General features: G+C 46.5%; 1 protein-coding gene and 1 long non-coding RNA gene across 3 annotated transcripts in view; one reads left to right on the top strand and one right to left on the bottom strand.

Moving 5' to 3' along the window:
• Nucleotides 1-19,188, bottom strand: part of FA2H (fatty acid 2-hydroxylase) — a 74,275-nt gene extending 55,087 nt beyond the window's left edge. The window contains exon 1 of one of the 2 annotated variants that reach the window (XM_072967754.1): nt 18,820-19,188. In XM_072967754.1, the coding sequence (XP_072823855.1) occupies nt 18,820-19,089 (270 nt within the window). In that variant the 5' untranslated portion in view covers nt 19,090-19,188. The remainder of the gene's footprint in view (nt 1-18,819) is intronic. The other variant, XM_006207484.4, reaches the window with a different exon arrangement.
• Nucleotides 3,077-4,444, top strand: LOC140698495 (uncharacterized). Its single transcript, XR_012076295.1, has 2 exons — nt 3,077-3,807; nt 4,062-4,444. It is a non-coding gene; the product is annotated as an uncharacterized lncRNA (long non-coding RNA).
• Nucleotides 19,189-22,041: the final 2,853 nt, after the last annotated feature.

The raw sequence follows: 22,041 nt of genomic DNA on the forward strand, positions 1-22,041 counted from the left end.
ACATGATTTGTTTTGAGGTCAGCCCAAACCACAGCTCTTCCCTCATGGAGATGGCCCTCCTGATAGCACCACCCCTTCTCCCGGGCCCTTCCTCCACCTGCCTCTCTCACACTGAGCTCAGCACCCTCGGACCCAAACTCACAGAGGACTTGGGAGTTGCCCCCTGCCAGCTCCCTGAGGTTCCAGCCAGGCCCCCCAAACACCTGTCTCTCAGGGGGGCATCCCTCAGGGGGAAGAATCCAGGGTTAGCCACTGATTCTAGACCTGTCAGCTCTAGAGGAAGAGACACAGTTCTAGACTAGGCTCCCTTATTAACTTGCTTTGTGACCTGAGGATCTTCCTCCTGGAACAAGAAGTCACTCTTCTCTGACAGAGGCACCCTGAGTTCCTGCTCTGTCCTCAGAGCCTGGGCAGGTGCTATCAGAGACTGAAGCAGGCAGGATATGATTCATATTACAAACCCATTGTGTTTGCAGACAAAACATGTAGGACTATTCTTCACTTCTATAAGGAAAAATGCTGACTCTCATCTTTCTTAAAACATGAGGCATCAATAAACAAAACCTTGAGGTACCCTTTTGCTAGAGATGGCGGTACAGTGAAAAAAAAAAACAACACATGCAGTGATCAATGGTCAATGTCACATGGTCTTGATACTGGTGTGGCCTTAGGGAATAGAGCAGATGGCAGTCAATGGGAGGGCTTAGGCCCTGTTAAAAGGAGGCAGCCTTGACTTAAGTCCAGGTCGAGTGAGGATGGGGCCCAGTGTTGTAAGAACTTCTGATTTCTAAGAAAAGCTGGAAAACTAGATGTCTCTGTGAAATCTCTAGATTTTAAATTTTTACTTGCATTTAAAACCATGTGGGCCAAACCAATCTGTCTGAATACAAACACAGCCCTTGGTCTGCCAGTTGGAAATACCTGGGTAAGCTCCAGTCCTCTAGCCCCCGGGACAGCCTCAGAGAAGGTCAGACATGGCAGGCCACAGCAAGGGCTTTGTCTTCCCCTTTAATTCCCACAACAGGGAACCCCAAGGGAGCATTCACAATGGGGAGGCCTGCGGGGTCAGCTGTGCTAAGGCCCTGAGGGGATTGGTGAAAGGCTGGCACCAGGGAGACCAGAGCCCCAGCAAGGCTCAGTGAAGGGCAACCCAAGCCTCTTCCTCCCTCCAGTTCCAAGAGGACTGGCTTTAAGGGGAAGCAGAGGGTCAGGAGGCAGAACTGGGTGGTGGATGCTGATTTTCACTGGCTCTCTTCCTCCTTGTAGTGTTTGGAAAGGAGCCAAATCCATGAGGGTGAAGGAATCACAGTGGAGAAGTAGCCATGCTCCAACAATGTTCCCTCAGGGGTCTCCATGCCCAGGGTAGAGGCCGGCTGAGGGTTGAATCATGCCCACTCTGCCCCCAAACTCCTATGTTGAAGTCCTAGCCCCTAGTACCCCAGAATGTGACCTTATTTGGAAATAAGATCATTGAAGATGTAATTAGTGAAGATGAAGTGACTAGGGTGGGGCCTAATCCAAGATGACTGGTGTCCCTATAAAATGGTGAGATTTGAAGACAGACACACACAGCAGAACACCATGTGAAGATGAAGGCAGTGATCAGAGTGAAGCATCTATAAGCCAAAAACCACCAAAGAATGCCAACCAGCCACCGGAAGCCAGGGAGAGGCCTGGAACAGTTTCTGCCTCACAGCCCTCAGCAGGATCCAAGCCGGCCACACCTTGATCTCAAACTTCTGGCCTCCAGACTGTGACCCAAAAGATTCTGTTGCCTAAGCGTCCCTGTTTATGGAACTTTGTTAAGGCAGCCCTAGCAAACGAATCCAGGCCTGAGCCAGTTTCCCCTAGGTTCACATCGGGGCCACAGAAGGAGAAGGAATTCAGCCAGGAAAGAGAGCAAACCGTGGAGGCACCCGAGGAGGTGCAGAGGCACGATCTTTCTCTCATCTTACGCTGAGGAGGCAGCAGAAATCAGGGTCTTGGAATCAACACAGCCTTCCTGCCAGGCCCCCAGTGGCAGTCCACACAGCTCTGGGCTGGGAGGGCATCCGAGTGCCTCCTCCTCAGCCCACTCTCCCTGTCTAGCAGCCTTGGGTGGCCTTGCTCCCCTCTTCAGGACCTGAGAAGTCACTCCCCAGCTTTCCCCACATGGAAGTGCTATGTGGGAGAGGCAGGCTGAACTCTGGGTTGGGGTGGGGGGGTTGGAGTTCCGAGAGACTACAGCTCTCTTTAGTGCAAACCTTGGCCTAGTTGGCAATCCTCACCCCCAACCCAGCCACGTGGCTCCCGGGACAGCTGAGCCCCACCTCCATGGCGAGTGCCATTACCACCCGCGCATGCGCCCGTCATCTCACTGGTATCAACACAACTATCGCGAGGACGTGTCCACACACGTGAGGGAAACCGAGGCACAGAGGGACCGAGTCACTAATTCAAGGACTCTCAAACGGTAGCTGGGAGAGCCAGCCAGGAACCCCTTCCAGGGCCCTCCCGCCGAGGTTCTTCACGCGCCCTCCTCCGACCCCCTGGGAGGACTCCCCTGGATGCTCCAAACCCCTGCCATGAGCCCCCAGCCCCTCCAGTGCCCCAGACCCCGTCGTCTCCGGAGAGGGTTTGCTTGGCGGGCGCATGAGGGGGAGAGAAAAGACAAGAACAACAGAAAGCCTGCACTCTGCACGGCAAACAAACAAGCCGACTACAGAGGCGGTGAAAGGAGGCAGTGTGCTGAGGGGCGGGGGCCGCAGGAGGCGAGGGAGCCAGCATAAAGGAATGTTGTTCGAGAAAGCCGGGGCTGGGCACCGAGGGACGGACAGATGGCCTTTTATCCCGCAGCCTGGGTTTGGCCTGAAAACCCTTTTTCTGAAATGAGATGATGCCCTAGGCCCTGCGTCCACCTGCCCCGACCCCATGGAGGCCTAGAGGGAGGTTGTGTCTCAGCAAGCTGGGTGGCACGTGGCCCCAGGCAGGTAGGAAGGGTAGGCCCAGGGAGGAAGAAGACCAGATCTGCACCAAGAATCTTCCTTGGGGGGAAACCTGGGTTACTAAGCCCACCCCTGGGATCCCAGGAGCAGTCTCCTCGAAGCTGGCTGTTTTCAGGAGCAGAAACTTTGGGATAAATGAAGGCAGCAGGACCCACTCACTTCCATCTCTAATTAAGTGCTGTCTGATAAGGTCCGGATCAGAAGCCAGACCCAGCCAGGCCATGGGGCCTATCTGTAAAACATTTAAAATAAACCCTTTGTGTGCAGAAAAACCAAGCCAAAACAAAAAACCGTATCTGGCAAGTGACAAGCCACAGGACCCCCAAAGCACACCCACTTCTCGCCCACACACAGTCCTGCAAGGCAATGAGCTCTGCCAGCCACTCTCCTTGTATTCATGGTAGGAAGGAAAACAGAAAGTGAGTCGGAATAAGAAACTCGGACCTGAGGTGTGGCCAACACCTCCTGCTCAGGCGATGTAGGAATGTGGACAACACAGCTCCAGCCTCCAGGGTCCATTACATGGGTTTGCTGTGGATCTGGAATTGCTGCTGCTCCTGAATGAGCTCCCCTGGATGACATCAGCAACAACCTTGTTACCAGAAACAGAAGCCAGTGTAGGTGGGCATTCCAAGACATCAGAAAAGGGGCCCACTCAGAACTGGCCATAGTGCCCCTGCAAGTTTTCAGGCTACTGAACTTGATTCTCTACCAGATCCAGCCGTGGACCATCTGCATCCAGGCAGATCTTTTCCTCTTCAGCCTCTAAGCTCAGATGAAGGCACCATTTCCCAGAAGTCACCAAGAGTCAAGGGTACACATGGTATTTTCCGATGAAAGCCAAACTCGGGGATTTGGAACAGCCCAAGGGGAAATCTCCAGCCAGGAACCTGGGGCTTGACCTGGGCTTGGTCAGGGCGGACCAGGGGAGTTCTCTGAGGCTCACCTCCTCAGTCCTGCCTTACCAGATCCCACCTCTCCCTGCAGTGGTAGCCTGGGCAGGACCAGAATTTCAACTCTAAGGAGCACATCAGCAGCCTGCAGGAAATGAGCTCCTCAACATTTATCCTTTTGTAGATTTGATGGGACATTTCCAGACTGTCGTCTCTCAAGTCTTAGACCTCAAGGCACCTCAGGAAGGCTTACAGAATGTGCTATCCACAAGGAAGATACACTATCTCCTCACTGACCCAACTTCTATAATAATACAAATTTCAGATTTAACATTCCAGTCTATAAGGATATCCTCAAAATACTGTATTTTGCTGGGATTTTTTTAAAAAGGTGAGACAAGACCACCGATTTACAAATAATCTCACATTTCACTATTCCAGAAACAAAGATTCCTAAATTTGCCTTTTGTAATCTAATAATTTGAGAAAGAAAAATATTGTTGTCCTCCTTTGTTTACAAGGTGGAGAATGATTGTACTGCCAAAAACAATAAAAGTCACTCAACTGTTTTGTAAGCTAAAAAGTAACAACAACAAAAAACAGCCTACCTTATACCTACGATTTCTTTTTACTGATTCAGCAATTTCCCTTCTCCTTGCCCAGACATGGAATCTTCTCCCATTTATATATGAGGGTGTTGATGTCCAGAGAGGTTGACATGGTTAGTTCAAGAACACAAGGCTGTTGAGCTCTAAACCTGTCTTCTTTTCTACTCTCTTTGACCTGACAACTTCCAAATCCACTACACATTTCTTAAACTGGCCAAGTTTACATAGGGAGCCCTAGAACTGGTGTCTCCTCAGGAGTTACAGCCTATACTTCATGTTTTACACTCATTAAACACCATGTTTATACTCATCACTATAATGGTGCTCAGCCCCAGGGGATGACATTCTTGAATAGCCCCTGCCCCAGGGCAACTTGTCCTTCTGGATGGTCAGTGCCTCTCTGAGAAGGCCACATGTCAGGGACATCATTGAATACATGATCTCCTGTGATCCAGCACAGAGGGCAAGAAGGAGCCATTTGTGAATGATGCAGGGACATCAGCTTCCTGGACCAGAATCACCAGATTAGGATGCCGCTATGCTAGACAGTAATGCCTCATGACTCTGGGCCATAGCTCTAGACCAACACTGCTCAATAGAAATTTCTGCAATGACAGAAATGTTCTATATCTGTGCTGCCCCATATAGAAGCCACTAGCCACATACGTCTACTGAGCACTTGAAATGTAGCTAGTGTGACTGACGAACTAAATTTTTATTTAATTTAATTTAAGATTAAATAGCCACATGTGTCTCATGGCTACCATATTAGAGAGCAGAGTTCTGGACTCATATATTCCACTACTATTTGAAATCTCTGTCTGGGTGTTTCCTGGGCTCCTCAAACCTAATGGGGCCCCAATGAACTATGATTGCCCCATCATTTCCATAAGTATTCATCATTTCCATAAGTCAAACCACCCAATTGCTCAGGTCAAAACCTTGACATTATCCTTCACTCTTTCCTGGACTCCCAGCATTTAATCCATCAGCAAGTGCTAGTGGCTCTACCTCCAAAACATTTCCAATTTCTCTTCACTTCTTTCCGACCCAGTGGCCACCCAGTCCAGGCCACCACTCTCTACCACCTGGACAACAATGATGGCCTCTTAGCTCTCTTCCTGTTTCTACTCTTGACTCCCTTCAATCTCTCCTCCACGTGGCAATCAGAATGATCTAACAAACTAGACTGACTTTGTCAGTCTTTCACTTAAAATCCTCCAGTCCATTGTTCTAAGAATAAAATCTAAATCCCTTACACTGACCCATGAGCCCTATGGAAGCAGGACTACTGCTTACTGCCCCACTTCACCCCACACCATGCTCTCCGTCACCCACCATGCTCCAGCAACACCAGAGCCTCATTTTGGCTTCTTGATGTCACCAAGTCCTGTCATACCCCAAGACTTTTGCACTTGCTATTCTTCTGTCTAGAATGCTTTTTTTTTTAACCCAGTTCTTCTTATGATAGTTCCTTTTCATTCATCAAATATCAATTTCCCAGAGAAGACACTTCCCTGACACCCCCACTAGGCACTTCAGCTATTACTCTGTCATAGCCCCCTGTCCTAAAATATATTTTTCTACCTATCTATCTAAAATATATTGTTAGAGCTCTTGCCACCACCTGTAATTGTCCTATTTCTCTCCCTCCCTCCAGTGGCAGGTACACCTCATGAGGGCAGCGACCAGTTGTCTTTTCCTCCCCAGCATTGAGCTCAGTTGAGCCATGAGAAAACATCTACTATGTTTGCAGTTGAATAGAGAAAAGAATGGTGGGGAGAAGGAGACAGCCTTGCCAGCCCCTGGGACCACTGGGGCCGTCGCCAGTCTCATCTTTGGAGACCATCCATCCCTGACCAGGGGAAGTGTCCCTGGTCCAGTGTTATACCTGCCCAGGTGAAGACGGAATGAGGGCAGCAGGTTGGTGCAGACCCCACATGCCCTAGCTGGGGGAAGGTGTAACTCTTGAGAAACTGAATGTCACCACTCTCCAGCTCCTCCAGGGAGTAAGTGGCTTTGCCCAAGAGAGACTGAACACATAACAAGCAACTTGGCTTCTACAAACATCCATCTCTTACCACCTAACAGGAATCTACCTTTTCTGAGCAGAAGCTGGCCCTGAAGAGGCTCATAATAATCTGATTTTAGTTTAATCTATATGTTCCATTCTACACGTGTCACATGATCTCACTGTAGCCACACAAAATCTTGTTGGGACACAGGGGATAAGGAAACTAAGGTGAGGAGAGGTTTACTGACTCACCCGAGGCCACAGAGCTGATAAAATGCAGAGCCAGACTCAGAGCTACAGACCCCCCAGCTCCTTCTCTCTCCTGAAGGGGGACAGGGTGGGCTGCCCGTTCAACACCCACCATACAACTAACTCCTCTGCACTGAGCTCCACACTGGGAGCCTGGGGATGCAGACTCTTCACTAATCCCAAGAGATCTACCTACTGAGCCACTGTCAGTGTCTCCAGTTTCTCTGTCTCCATTTTCCCTCTACCCTTAGGGTTACAGACTTTACGGTGCTTCTGAGGCACAGAGAGTGCTTGTTAAAAGTACAGATTCTGAGGTCTTGCCTCCAGAGATTCTGATTTTGTAGATTTGGGGAATGGCTCAAGAATGTGAAATATATATATATATATCCTTATGCTAATTAATTCTTTAATTTAGTTACACATATATTTTTTTCACCCAAATGAAACATCAAACTTTTCACACAAGTTTTAAATATTAGAATCTCTGTTGCTACTGGAGCCATTTTTCTGAAATATAACCCAGTTCTCCAGTGTCTATCACACTAACTTCCATCTTGGTTATCTGAGTGGTGGAAATTGTTTAATGGTTTCTGTATTGGGAGGAAAAATATCTGTTTGCATCCCACCCCTGCCAAATTCATGCCCACCCAGAACCCTGTGAATGTGACTTTATTGGGAAATAGTGTCTTTGCACAGATCAAATTAAGATCAAGCATAACTGGATTAGGGTGAGCTTTCAACCCAATATAACTGAACTGGTGTCTTCACAAGAAGAGGGGAAATTCAGAGACACAGATGCAGAGACACAGGGAAGAATGCCCTTGTGCAGATGAAGGCTGAGACTGGAGTGATGTATCTACAAGCAAGGGTTGCCAGCGCCACCAGAAGCTAGGAAAGAGGCAAGGAACAGAGTCTCCCTTAGTGCCTCCAGAAGGAACCAACCTTGTCAACAACTTGATTTCAGACTTCTAGCATCTAGAACTGTAAGCATAAGTTTCTGTTGTTTTAAGTACCCAGTTTGTGGTACTTTGTTACTGCTCTAGGAAACTAATATAGTAGCCCTAGAAATATGATGTCTTGCTGCATGTAATAGCTATTCATATGCTATTACTTTTTTATTTTCCTACTCATCCTTTAAGAACATATTTGTGACTGATGTCCAGTGTAACTACTCAGTATTTTTCCAACATTTTCTTCAAAAAAAATTTAAACATACAGCCAAGGTGAAAAAATCTCACTGTGAATACCTTTATCAGTACTACCTATATCCTACCATTCATAGTCCACTATTTCTTTTTAAAAGCAAGTTTTAAAGGCTGCTATATACCAACGTCTCACTGTTGCAATCATGAGGTCATATCCTTAGAAGCAATTACTAAATATGTTTTAAATTTATTTACCTCTTTTAAAAATTTGGGTATAAATTTCATATGGTAAAAAATTACCAGTCTTAAGTGTATTGTTTGATATGTTTTGACAGTTCTATTTCTCCTTGTAGCCAATGCTCACATCAAGATGTAGAACATTTCCATCATCCCAGAAAGTCCCAGGAATCTATTTTTAATAAGCTCCTCATTTGATTTTGATGAAAGGAAGGTGGAGAGGTATCCAGTCCTCTTGACCAGAGGAACAAGAAGTTTTAGATTTACAGGGCTTTGAGAGGCACCAGGTTCCCTGCCAACAGACATGGCTCCCTCCCAGCTGTCCTGGCCTCTGGCTGTTCCCACACACGGGGACCTGTAGGTCCCTCCTCCAACCACAGGCTGTGAACACAGTGCAGGAAAGGTACATAGGACCACCCAACCCCCAAGGCTAGTTCCAGCAGCAAGGCTGCTTCCTTCACACCCTTTCCAATCCCTGCCTTCCCTGCTGAAATCACTACCACTCCGCAACCACTTGTACACCCATGGTGCACCACCACCACCACACCACTTCCCCACAGGCTTGCAGACTGGGGTCTAGAGCCTGCATGGGCTTCTCTGAGCTGCTTCCTCCCTACTCCAGCCAAATGACCGCGGGGTCAGGGCAGGCTGGACAGCCACAGCTCCTGAAAGTCAGGCTTGACTTGTTTCCCCAAGACCAGCAACATGGCCCGTGTCCTTTGCTTTCTCTGCTGGAGCTGGTGGGAGCAGAATGCTGGCTAGAATAGAACAGAAGGAGAAAAGGGAGAAAAAAAAACCTAATGGTTAAAACTTAATTAAAAAATGAGTGATCTCATTAGTATAGAACAGAGTCCGAGAATAGACCAAAATATATCTGTGAATGATTGATGTGTGATAAGGGTGTTTTTAAAATTTTAATCAGTGGGAAAAGATATATTATTCCATAATCTACTGGGATAACCAGTTGGTCATTTGGAAAAATATAAATTTAAAATAATCTCTAGTTTATTCTTTATACAAAAAAAGGGGGGAAATTTCAGGTAGATAAATCATTTCAGCAAAAACAAACAACAACAGAAACATTAAGCATAAAAACTATGAGCAGAATAATAAAATATTTTTGCTTTTATGTATAAAGTCATAATACAGACATAGTCTTTCTAAGAATGATAAAACGATATATTTTACTACATGTAAATTTAAGGATTTCAATGGAGAAAAAAACCATTAAACAAGCCAAAAGACACATGAGAACTAGAAGACAAATAGTAATATGCACAATGGGAAATGGGCTAATATTCTTTATAGATAAGGAGTGATGTAAATCAGTAAGAAAAAGATCAACTATCCAACAAAAAGATGGACAAAGAATCTGAACAGGCAGTTTACCAAAAAGGTGCAAATAATTTAGAAATGTATGAAAAGATGTTTACTCTCTCATACTTCATGTGAATGAAAACTTAGACAGGGAGCAATTGTTTTTAGCTATTGGCAAAGATTAAAAATACTGGGAATACATAGCATTGGTGAGAGTGTGAAGAAACAGGCATTCTTACATACTTTGGGAGGGAGTTTAAATTGGTACAACCTTTTTAGAGGGCAATCTGGCAGTATCCACTCAAAATACAATATGGTTATCATTTTGATCCAGAAACTTCAAATCCACGACTCAAAATGACAAATTTATTTACACATGTGTACAAAATGATTATGTAAGGATGCTACTTGCAGCACTGATAGAATAGAAAAAAAAATCAGTAGGGATAGCTATTAAAAAGAATGCAGCAAACCTTTACTGCTGACATGGAAGGAAGTACAAAATATGTTATTAGGTGAAAAAAAGCAGCAAGTTGCCAAGCAGTGGGTCTCATGTGACTCCTTCATGTGGGAAATAGAGTGATATAAGTGTTTTTGAGGCTGCATATGAAATTGTTGATAGTGTTTACACAGGGACTGGGCTGGAAGGGGCACTCAATTTTTTTTTTTGCACACTCCTTTCAACTATTTAAATTTTTGTATGAACTATGTTTGTGTGTAATTATGAGGACAGAAAAGGAGGGATAAAGTGATGGTTGGGGTTACTATCATCTGAGAATATACAGTGTAATAAAACAAGCTGATTGCAAAGTGAGGTTGAAAATCAATGCAAAAACTTAGAAAATTTCACGAAGTCAATGAAAGTGATAGAAAACTGTTTTAGTTACAACTCTATTGCCAAATAAGGAGCTGGCAAAGTTAGGACATTTAACACTGAAACACAGGCAATCAACAAAGGATGAGGCCCTTCAAAAGAGAATGATTTGTGGGGAGGGTATTGCTCAGTGGTAGAATGCATACTTAGCATGCATGAGGTCCTGGGTTCAATCCTCGGTACCTCCACTAAAAATAAACTTAAAAATCTAGTTACCTTCTCCCTAAAAAGTTAAAAATAAAAAGAAAATGACTTGTTTAACAAAGGCTCAAGAGAGATCCATTACCCATCTTGCTAAAATGACCCTCTTTATGGTCATGCTGTGAATAGTCAATGCAAAGTTTATAATGTCACACTGTGCTTTCATACGTTTTGTCAGAAAAACCACATGTGTGCAAAAACACCACTACTTAATTTATTATTTGCTCAACTTAAGAATCAGCTTAGCAAGTACTACCTTAATTTTGCTGTCAGATTAAAATAAACTGAAAAAAAACTTTTTAGTTTCATCTCTAAAGATAATCAATTTCTCTCTCCCAACCCCTTGCCCCATTTTCTATGAAATTTTGGTCTTCATTCAAAGTAGATTCACTTTAACCCTAGGAGTCAGGGACTTTCCTACTCAGGTTCAAGGAACAACTGAATTTTCACAGCACCCTGCCTCCAATCTGCATAAGCTATTACCCTTGGCACTGCAAAGGGTCTTGCCTGGGACAAGAGGAAGCAACTGCAAAATTGGGTTGGTCTGGCCTTTCCCCTGGCTTGAGGGGTATACAGGATTGTGGAAGCCATATTCAGCCAAATGTAACCTCTCATTCCTCATGGCAGCCAGTCTCCAAGTGTGAGCCTTAAAATGACTTAAAAATTTGAGAACTTTCTTTGATCTTTGTGGATAAATGATGCTCATTTCATAGACTTTCATTATAACATAAGACTAGGGGCTATTTACTAGCAACTAAGTGGGTTATTATGGACTACTAACATTTGGCATTTATAAAACAAAACTAGCCATTATTAGAGATGCCTAAAAATTCCGATTCCATTTTCCAGTGGGAAACCAGAGCATCACACAGGGCTAAGCTATGTTGAAAAGCTTCTACTGAGCACAGAGGAATGTGCAGAACTAGCATTCTACTCCTTTTAAATTCTATTTGTTCTAAAGGAGAAATTATGACTAATTCACTTGGGTAATCATCAGCCAAGTTTGTCACAGATTGTATGGTTCACTCTAAGTGTGTAGCCACACGTACTTGCATCAATGGAATTTTTGGCTACTGGTTTTCCTATTACAAGACCTTAAGACATTCTGTATGCATCGCAGTTCAAATATGTTAAAACAAATCCTCCCAGATTTGCTTACCTGGTACCACTACTAAACACCTTGCAATAAAACAAACTACTGGATATAACAAAAGAGAAGCAGAGTCATAGGTACAGAGAACAAACTCGTGGTTGCCAGGGGCGGTGGGGAGGGCAGTACAGGGGTAGGGGATTCAGAGTACAAACTATTATATATAAAATAAGCTACAAGGATGTATTGTACAACACAGGGAATATATCCAATATTTTGTAATACTGGTAAATGCAAAGCAATCTTTAAAAATTGTATAAAAAAGAAAAAAAGAAGTAGATAAAGAGGAAAAGATAAACACCTTGCAGTATACTATGAAGGTAAGAAAACAAAGTATTTGAATAACTATGTTTTAGGGCAATGCTTCACAACAACAACTCTGAATACTTCTCGTCGATAAACCTTATGAGTGTTGCTAGTATCAAGTTCGTCACTCTCTAATTTTATTATGACTGAGCTTGTTTTCCCCCGGAGGGCAAGAACAAATGGAGAGAGAGATGTCAGAGTCATCGCCCATCTTAGATAAGCAGCAATTAGAGAAGATTGAGGATCACTGTTCAGAGATTACCAGCTAGAGAATTTTGCATGGAAAAAAAAACAAACCCTCAAAATCCAGGGAACCTAGGTCCTGCCTATTCACATCGTCCAGACATTTACAGACACATGGGGACGGGTCACAGCCCTGAGAGCAATGAGGGCTCTCAATTGACATTTTCTATGGTTACTTTCATGTCTACTCTTTCAGAGACTCAGGGGCAAAGGTGAATGGCAGTAGCCTGGCGTGGAAGATGTTTTGCCAACTCTTTCTGACTATGAATAACTGAGGGCAAAGGCAGAAATGAGTGACTCATTTGATAGTCCTCCATCCTTTCCATCAACTCCCAACCCTTTTAGCTAACAAAGAAAAAACTGGAGAGAAGTTTTTTGTTTGTTTGTTTTTTACATTTTACTGCTTGAAGTATCTTGTGTGCGCTAATATTACCAGTTTCCTTTTAAACTCAGCACACATCTCAGTTTTCCAAGCACATTCACTCATTTATTCAGACATTTATGACTTCCTGTTGGCATGCACCAGTGTGCTAGTGTCTCCTAGGGAAACCCAGATGAATCAGACAATTCCAGTCTTCACAGAGTTTACAGTTGAGTAGAGAAGATAAGACACGTAGTGAAAATACAGTGAATAAGGAAGAAAATTATGAATGCTGTAATGTAGGTATAGGCCAAGTGCTCTGAGAGTCTGGAAGAAGGAAAAAACCAATTCTGGATGGGGAGGTAAGGAGAATCTCTGTAGAAGGAATAGTGCTTGAGCTGGATATAAAGGATGCCGCAATCGGGAGCCATTGAAGATGTAGGAAAACCGCTGTAATGTAACCAAGTGCTCTTAGGAAAGCCTCCCAGGCAGTGGGCTACAGGAGGCATTGGCAGGGAGAGACCTGCCCAGGAGACTGTTGCAATAACCAGGATAATGGGGCTCTGGCCAAACTAGGGTAGTAGTGGGTAGATGTTCCCGAAGGAAGACTACCGAGGCTCATGAGGATCGGCATGGGGTCTGTCCAAGCCACCAGTTCTGCCTTCTCCAGTTATTCCCCGTTTCCCCTCTACAGCCTCTGGATTCCGCAGGTCAGAGCAAGCAATGGACATAGCTGCTGTTAAGAGTGAGAAAAACACAGATTATCTCCCAGACGTAGCACTGAGTGAAAAGCTGTACAGCAGAGCACACATCTGTGATTCCATTTAAGTTTGTGCACTTTTCTAGCAAATGAGGAGCAAGAGAAACTAGCAGTAGAGACTCAGAAGTAACAACCAGGGGAACAAGGGGTGAAGAAGGCGGGATAAGGCACCCCCTTCCCCAAATCTACCTTCCAGTACCTGGAACCTGTGACTATGTTACCTGACGTGGCAAAAAGGATTCTGCAGATGTGATTAAATTAAAAACTCTGAGATGAGGAGATGGTCCTGGATAATCCAGGTGGGCTCAGTGTAATCAGAAAGGTCCTTATAAGTGAAAGATGGAGGCAGGAGAATCAGAGAGAGAGAACCAGAAGTGAAAGGAAAGCAGAGGTCAGAGCAATGTGACTGCTGGCTGGGGGCCAGGACCCAAGGAACGCAGGCACTGGCTAAAAGCTGGAGAAGGCAAGGAAACAGATTCTCCCCTAGAGCCACCGGAAGGAAGGCTGCCCTGCCAATTCATTTCTGACTTCTGACCTCCAGAACGGTAAGCGAATACATCTGTGTTGCTTTACACCCCGGTGTTTGCAGTAATTTGTTATAGCAGCAATAGAAAATGAATGCAGGTAGAAAACCAAAGGGGTATGGTGTCCGGAAGCCCCGTGAAGACAGTGTATCAAGGAGCAGGAGCAGTGATCATCGTGTCAGGAGTTGCTGCTGAGCTGGGTGAGTTAATGTGAGAACTGACTACAGGCTTTAATGAGGTGAAGGTCCTCACGACACCATTCAGGGCAGTTTCAGAAAGAGAGAGGGAGGGAGGGAAGAAGGGAGGAAGGAAGGGAGGGAGGGAGGGAGGAAGGAAGAAAGGAAGGAAGGAAGGGAGGGAGGGAGGGAGGAAGAAAGGAAGGGAGGGAGGATGTTGCTCAGGCATCAATTTGGGTTCTTTCCCAGGAATGGTTCCAGAAATGATTACTCTCAGGGATTCCTATCTGTTTCTTCATATCTCCCCCAGAGAGTCCTAATTTCCGACCTTCCCCCTAGTTGGGGGAATGCTGGGGTAACCCCAGGGAGCACCCTGGAGCCTGTGTTCATCCGGTGTCACACGGGACCACAGTGTCCTGGCCCTCTGCCAGCTGGCCCTAGCTCCATCCCCCAGGTGAGACTTGTCTGGCACCACAGCAGGCAGAGCCCAGAAGTCCTTGGCAGATGGCAAACCACAGTGGCTGCTGACTGACCAGGCAGGCCCAGTGAGGAAGCCCTCTTGTAGGCTAAGCAGATCTCCACCCCATTCAGTTAGCAGACTTCTCAGAGCCACTCCGCTCTGCAGGCAGAGGCAGTTTGGCAAGTTCCCCAAACATCAGCTTGTACCTGAATTCTCAGTTCAGGCTGGCATTCCGAGCTGGTCTTTGCTCAGGCTGTTCCAGAGCCTGGGGTGGGGTGGGAACCCTGACTCTTCCTGCACTTACATCTCCTCCCTATGATCCATCCCTCTTTAATCACTCAAGCCCTGAAGCTCTGTGTGGCCAGACCCGAAAGCCTGGCAGAACCACACGCTGCGGAATCTGTGGACTTGCCTGCCACTCAGAGATAGAGACACCTTGTGGGATCAGGACTTGGCACCCAGAGTTATGCAGACACCAGGGTTATCCTAGCAACACTGGCCAGGGAGCCAAGGCTTGCCTCCCACCAGGGTCTTCTCAAACAGAGGGCTTTTCTCCAGGGGCGTGGTCAGATGTCTGCCCACAGGAGGACCTCTCGAGGTCTGAGTGGGTGAGATGGGGGAAGTATGAGCTGTCCTTTCACAGTTATTTTCCTCTTGGTGGCAGGTTTGGAGTGAGGAAAGAATTTCAGTTGGACTGCAATGAAAGTTATAGCTCTCTCACCAGAAAAAAATGCACGATTTTCATCTTTCATCAATCCCAGAAGATGATCCACAGAATACCAGGGTTAAGAAGCTCTGCTTCTTATGTCTTCCAAAATGTGATATTTACTCCACTGATGGTGCCCAAGGTGATTTTAGGGGATAGGAGAAGGAGCATTTCTTTTAATAGCTCTGTATTTATTTTTAAAGAGCATGTAAAACCTGTGATTTCACTCATATCATTGCCTAGGGTGAGTAAATGGTAAAATAAAAAGTGAGTTCACTTAAACATATATATTAAATAGCTCAAATGGTATGCCAATTTGGAAAAAAACTGGGACAGTGGCTCAAGGATGACCTAAGTCTGAGAAATAGTATCTACAGGCTTGGAAGGAGGTTTGGACCCAAAGTTCTTTCCTTTCCTATTTCTTAAAAAAAAAGAAAGAAAAAAAAAAAGCTGGTTGCCACTCAGTCAAAAGACTTCATGCCCCACTAACAACTGAGCTTGGAGTGAGGAGCCCTGAGGGCTGGGTGGGAAGAGGGCCTGGCTTCCCTGCTCAGCCATCACTGATTCCCTTGCTCAAGGCAGGCATCGTGACTTCCTCAAGTCCAAGGCTACAACAGACCTTGTCTCGTCTTCACAGTATGTTGGTTCAAACAAGTTTGACTTGTTTCATGTATGTGTGCTTTCGTGAGAGTGTGAATGTGTGTGTAAGTGTGTACACAGGGGGTATGGCAAAGTGGGGAATAGGGAAAACCAAAGGGGCTGGGCCAGATCCCTGGGGTTTCAAGGCAGAGCTCCCACAGGCTCCCCACTCTCCCCACGAGGGACTTGAGGAGGGGCAGCGTTAGGACAGGAGCTGCAAACAAAACTGGTTAATGACACTCCCCTTCCTCATCAACGCCCCTCCTGGTCCTCACATTACCGGAGTTCGGTTCTAACCTCAACAGTGTCAGCCTTCTGGTCCAGCAGGAGGAGAGGAAGGAGGTGGAGAAGGCGGCATGGGGGCTGCTAACTAAGGGCCTAACTAGAGAGAAGAACAGCAATGTCTTATCTCCATTCAGGCCTTAAGAAGAGGGCTTCTCTCTGAAAGGATACTTCCCTCCAGATTTCTCCTCTGACTACATCTGTCTCCCAACATAAAGGCCACCCTACACTCATTTCCTAGAATAGAAATCTGCAGACAGAAGCTGACAAGCAACTGGAGTACTGGGTGACTATGGCCATTGGTCAAGTTAGGGCCTTGGGTTTTAACTGTGGGGTTAGTTTTTAGTATTTTTCCTGACATCCTCAGGTTGGGGCCCAGATATAAGGATGCCTGAAACTTGGCCACACTAGGACACTTGGGGTAACAGGTGAGTGCAGGGGTAGGAAAGCAATTTAGACTCAGTGTTCTCTGAGGATAAGCTAAGACCAAGCAAAACAGAGCCAAATCAAACCACAGTGCTGGGTGGTCAACAGAGCTGGGAGGTGGAGCATCCAGGGCAGCTGGCCAGGTGCTGAGAGAAGAAACCATACCTAAGGCTCCTGTTTATAGGACACAGTTACAATGCAGGAAGGTCCTATGAGCCATCACAAGCCTGAATCTCTAGTATTCCAGCACCCACCTCTCATTTCCTGCACTCAGCTTCAGTGATATCTACAGCTAAACTGTCTGCCCCTTCAGCATGACCTGACACCAAACATCAGCTTCCAAAATTACACTGGGCTCCCGTTGCAGAATGCTGAGTCCTGGCACTTTACCTATGAAATCTCCCACATTCAACCTTCCGCCCCTTGGTCACCACCACCGTTACCTCTCACCTGGGCTATGGGCTAGCCTCCTGCCTGCTCTCATCATGCCCCTTGGGCCGCCTCCACTCCTTCTCAGCAGTACAGGGAGGGTGCTCTTCCATAGATGCAAATCTGACCACGCCACACCCTGCTCAAATCCGTTCCCTGGCTTCCCGTTGTTCTTAGCATCAAGTCCCAAAAACTGACTGTAGCCTGGCAGGCCCTGCATGCTGTGGCCCCAGCTGATCTCCAGCCTCCTTTCATTTTCCTTTCCTTCCCCACCAGCCTCTAGTCACACTGGTTTTTTATTTTTGTCCCTTGACTATCCCAAGTCCTTTCAGAGCATTCACACAGTCTGTTCCCTCTGTCTGGAATCTTCCCACCACATGTCACCTGGCTAAAGCCCTATCAGTTGATTAGCTCCCAATGTAAATGTCACTTTCTCCAGAAAGCTCTCTCTGAACCCCTCTTCTCCAGATTCATACTCTGATAGCACCAGGTAACTGAAGAATTACTGTGCAGTTAGTATGTTCCCTCATCAGCCTGTTAGGTCCATGAAGACCATATCGATTTTGTCCATTGGTACCTCCTCAGTGCCCAGCTCAGTGCCGCCAATCATTAAGGGACCAAGTGAGTTAGTGGATAAACGATTTAAGAATTAGGCAAGATGGCCCAGTGAGGAGCCACCTGAAACAGTGACAGGCAAGTCCTTTCATCCAAAGACCTAAAAGCACTTGCTAGGGCCATCTTGAAAGCAAGAGCTAGAAGCAGGGAACAACTCTTGGGTTATGTCCAAGCTTGATGGCCTGCTGTCACCAGTCCTACAGCTGGGGCTGGGGAAGGCCCAAAGAGTTGATTACCTCTGGCCCAAGGCTACCTGGAGCTCTATAGATAGGGCCATCTCCCATGCTCAGAGATCCTTGAAGTGGAGACAGCATTGATTTTGGAGTCAGATACACTTGACTTTTCCACAGACTAGCTGTGTAACCTCAGACAAATTATAGAGCCTCCTTGAGCTTCGGTTTCCATATCCTGAAATAAGCATTACAAAACCTTTCCCACGATCAGTCAGAGGCTTAAATATCATAATGAGCCTGCAGTGCACAGCAGCACGCAGCTCAAAGTACAACTCCCTTCTCCCCAGCAAAACTGGCTTACCCTTGTCACGTGGCTCTTCTGGACACCCAAGACAGCATGCGAGACAAGGAATAAAGGGGTGTCTGACATGGGCCACCCAAGACACTGCCCCAACCTCTCCACTCACAGGGAAAGCACTACTAGAAGACTAGGGTGGGACCAGGAAATGCAAGCTAGCTGAGAAGGGTGACTGATCTGTGCCATTTGGAAGCAGGAGTAAGGTGAGATGGTGAGGGGAGGACAGGTGAGCTTGGAAGCTATTATTCAAACAGAAATGGAAGAGTAGTTGGGAAGAGGAAGAGAATGAAAAGGGAAACAGGAAGGAAAGACTGGGTGTGTGAGGGGCTGGGAAAAGGTGATCCGAGTTGTCAGATGGCTCAGGCTGTAACAGAAACAAGTAGGAAGGAGGAGGTATCTTGGAAGGTGGGAGCAGTAGCAGACAGAAGATGGTCAGAGGAAATGCTGGAGAGGAAGGTCAAACTCCTTGTTTGGGGGCGGGGAGCTTGGGGGGAGGTAGTGGCAGGCAGTGACCTAGAGAGAAGAGAGGCAAAGCGAAGGTGAGGGTGGAGGCTGTCACCTTGGGTCCTCCCGGAGGGCAGGTGAACTGGGCTTGCGGGGAGTAGAGAGCTGGGGGAGGGGGAGCGGGGAGTGGAGAGTTGGAAGTGGGGGAGGGGAGTGGGAGGGTGTGACCCCAGTCCCCACTGCACCTGAGGGTCTCCTTGCAGGTCGCCCACGTAGTACTGCTCAAGCCAGAGGCGCGCGTTGGCCGAGTGCCGGTGCGGTGGCCCGTCCAGGTCGGCGCTAACATCCTGGCCAGCCCTTGCCCTCAGCAGCTGCTCGCCCCCTGGGTGGTGCCGCACGAAGCCGGTGAGGTCGTAGAGGCGGGCCCCGCAGCGGACCCAGCAGGCGCCGGCCGCCAGGCGCCGCTGGACCTCGGCGGTTGAGAAGGAGGCGGCGGGCGGCGGAGCGGGGGCCATGGCGGGAGACCAGAGCTCGCAGCTCGAAGCCCGGGCGTCTGCTCGGCGGCCGCCCAGCGCGCCTCTAACATTCCCTCGGCGGCGGCCGCCTGGATGGGCCAGCCGCCACCGCACCTGCTCATTTGCATGCTGCACTCCCATTGGCCGCTCCGCTGGACGTGCCGGTGCCCGGAGGGACCCTCTTCCCCATTGGCCAGCAGGAATCCCGGTGACCCGAAGCGGGCGGGCCAGGCAATGCCGGCCCTCGGCCAGGTGGCCCTGGGCAGGTAGAGAGCGCGCCCGCCAGATGTGTAGCAGGAGAGCAAAGGGGGCGGGCAGATGCAAGCGGAGCAAGCCTTCCTGTCGCCGGTGGCAGTCTGGACGGACGTCCTTGGTGGCCTGATCGCCACCGGAACAACTCTTCGGCTGTCGCCTTATGGGAGAAACTTGCAGTTTCACCTCTCAGGCTCCAGCAGCGGGTGAACAGTGGGGGAGGCAGGGAGAGGACTAGAGTAAGGCAAGTGAGACACTGGACTCTGGCGCCCCCAAACTCAGTAATCACAATATATAATATTTTAATGTAATATTTTTTAAAAATCATGTTGCACACAGAACAATGTGAATGTGCTTAATGCCACTGAACTGTAAATTTTTAAATGGTTAAAATGGTAAATTTTATATTATGGGTATATTTTACCACAATAAAAATGTAGATAGTAAATAATTTTTAAAAACAGGAATATTGGCAAACCATAGCCTCGGCTGACCACCTGATTTTGTAAGTAAAGTTTTTCTGGAACCAGGACTAATGAGGCGAGTGAGGTACGCTGGCAAAAGTGAAAGGTTGGATCTTGTCTTTAACACTTCTAAGTTTTGGTATTTTGTTCATCCTGGATTTGGGGGGGCGTTAGTTTTGAATTTTTAAAATATCGCATTAAAGTATTCTTTATCTTGATTACTGAGTTTCTTGGTGCACCCTTAAATTCTGTGTACAAAGAGACTGCCTCCATTGCCTCACTCTAGTCTCACCTACTGGGGAGAACCCTGAATCAGAGAATCCTGTGATTCTCTGAAGGGGAAATAGGGACCTAAAGAAGTAAAGCCTGGTGGTCATGCTGGATGGAAGGGAAGACTGAGTGTGCTCTTCCACTTCTGTTTACAACAGGGAAGAACTGCACACAACTTTAAACTGCCCAGAAACTGGGGATCTCACTTGAACTCATGATTTGTAATAAAAGGATCCTGGTACTGAGGCTGCCCCATCTAGGTGGACTTGGTCTCTCTTAGAAAAAGATATTTTCAGGGTCACCCCTGTTTATGCTCTTCTAGGGTTAGGCATCTCTGCTGGGCTAGTGCTGTGAAGTCAGGAGAGTTATTCCTTCCAAGCCTTCCCTGTCTCACCCTCAGGGAGTAGGCTAGAATTTGGCTGAGTCTATGGGTTGGCTATGGAACTGCTGGCCAACAGGCCTGAAGGCCTTAGGTCACTATTGTTGCTTTTCTCAAGTAATGAATACATGGTCACCCTCACCCCACTTCCACACCTACTCTGTTCCAAATACCTCGCATGTGCAAAAGCATTCAAGCACACACTCGAAGGTGTCCTCAGATCCTTGCTAATGACAATATCTGCAGGACAACCCCATTTGGAATTCCACCTCTAGAAATCTGATCTTTGGATTACTGTATAAAGAATGTGCAGGGGAGGAAAAATAATTTTCCTTCTACCCTTCTAGGTTCTGGGCTGAGATACCCCCTGTAATATAATAGAGGTTGACAGGAGAAAAACAAGTTTAATTTCTTATGCACAAGGGAGCCAAAGCTATGAGACCCAAAGAAGTGACCATGACAGGCAGCATTTATACCTTTTAGACAAAGAAACAATAAATTTGTTAAGAATTGATAGGACAAAGAAGTTTGGGCTTGGGGTAGTAAATGAGTAGAGAAGTAACATGGTTTGTTTATATAGACTTCTAGGCCCTGAATTCCTTATTTCTGGTGATAAGGATGTCTCTCTGTCTCTGGGGAAGGGCATCTTTCACATGGGAGATGTATTTTCACCTCTTAAGGGGACAAAGGAGAGTCAGAGTGTTTTTCTTGCACTGCTTCTTAAGTAACTTAATTCAAAATAATCAATATGCCAAAGTGGCATATTTTAGGGTGACCTGCCCTTGAACCCCATGAGTTCCCTCCTCTGAAACTTCCGTGGGAATTTCACAGTCTAGAAGCTGAGTTGGCAGACTATTCCATATCTCATTGAACTAGTCTCTTGGTCCAGAAAATAGGTCAGTCTAATTAAACAGTTGTGTCCAATTTCAGGAGGTGTTTTTGTAGGTGGGCTTCCCAAATTAGGCCTATATGGTGTAAGCAATCAGGTATTTAATAAGAGGCATTCCTATGGAAACAAAAGAATAGGAAAGGTTAATGGTTGGAGTAGATTAATCCAGTCTGATTCTTGAGGGCAGCCAGTAGAACATTTCTAGATATTGGGCTTAAAACATCTTCAGATGGAATAAAAGAAGGCAGTGGCAATCTGACAGATTTTTCTGGTTTGCAGTTTGAATGTCTCGAGTGATCTTTCTCAGTGGCCCATACAGCAACAGGCATGAAAATTGTCCATATATGAGCTGTTGTAGTGATTTCTCTGAAGTTTATTTCAAATAGGGAAGAACAGAGAATCCTGTAGCCATTACAGAAGGGGAAATAGGGACCTAAAGAAGTAAAGCCTGGTGGTCATGCTGGATGGAAGGGAAGAGTGTGCTCTTCCACTTTTGTTTACAACAGGGAAGAAATGCACATAACTTTAAACTGCCCAGCAACTGGGGATCTCACTTGAACTCATGCTATAGCCAACTTTAGCTTACATGACTTCAGAAAAAGGGAAGTTTTAGTTCTCAAGGAGAAGGGTGGGAGAAAAACTGGAAATGTTACTTTGGAGAGTTGTAAGCCAAATACTAGAGGAAACTAGAAGAATTC

This window comes from Vicugna pacos, chromosome 9 (genome assembly GCF_048564905.1).
Source record: "Vicugna pacos chromosome 9, VicPac4, whole genome shotgun sequence".
Taxonomy (NCBI): Eukaryota; Metazoa; Chordata; class Mammalia; order Artiodactyla; family Camelidae; genus Vicugna; species Vicugna pacos.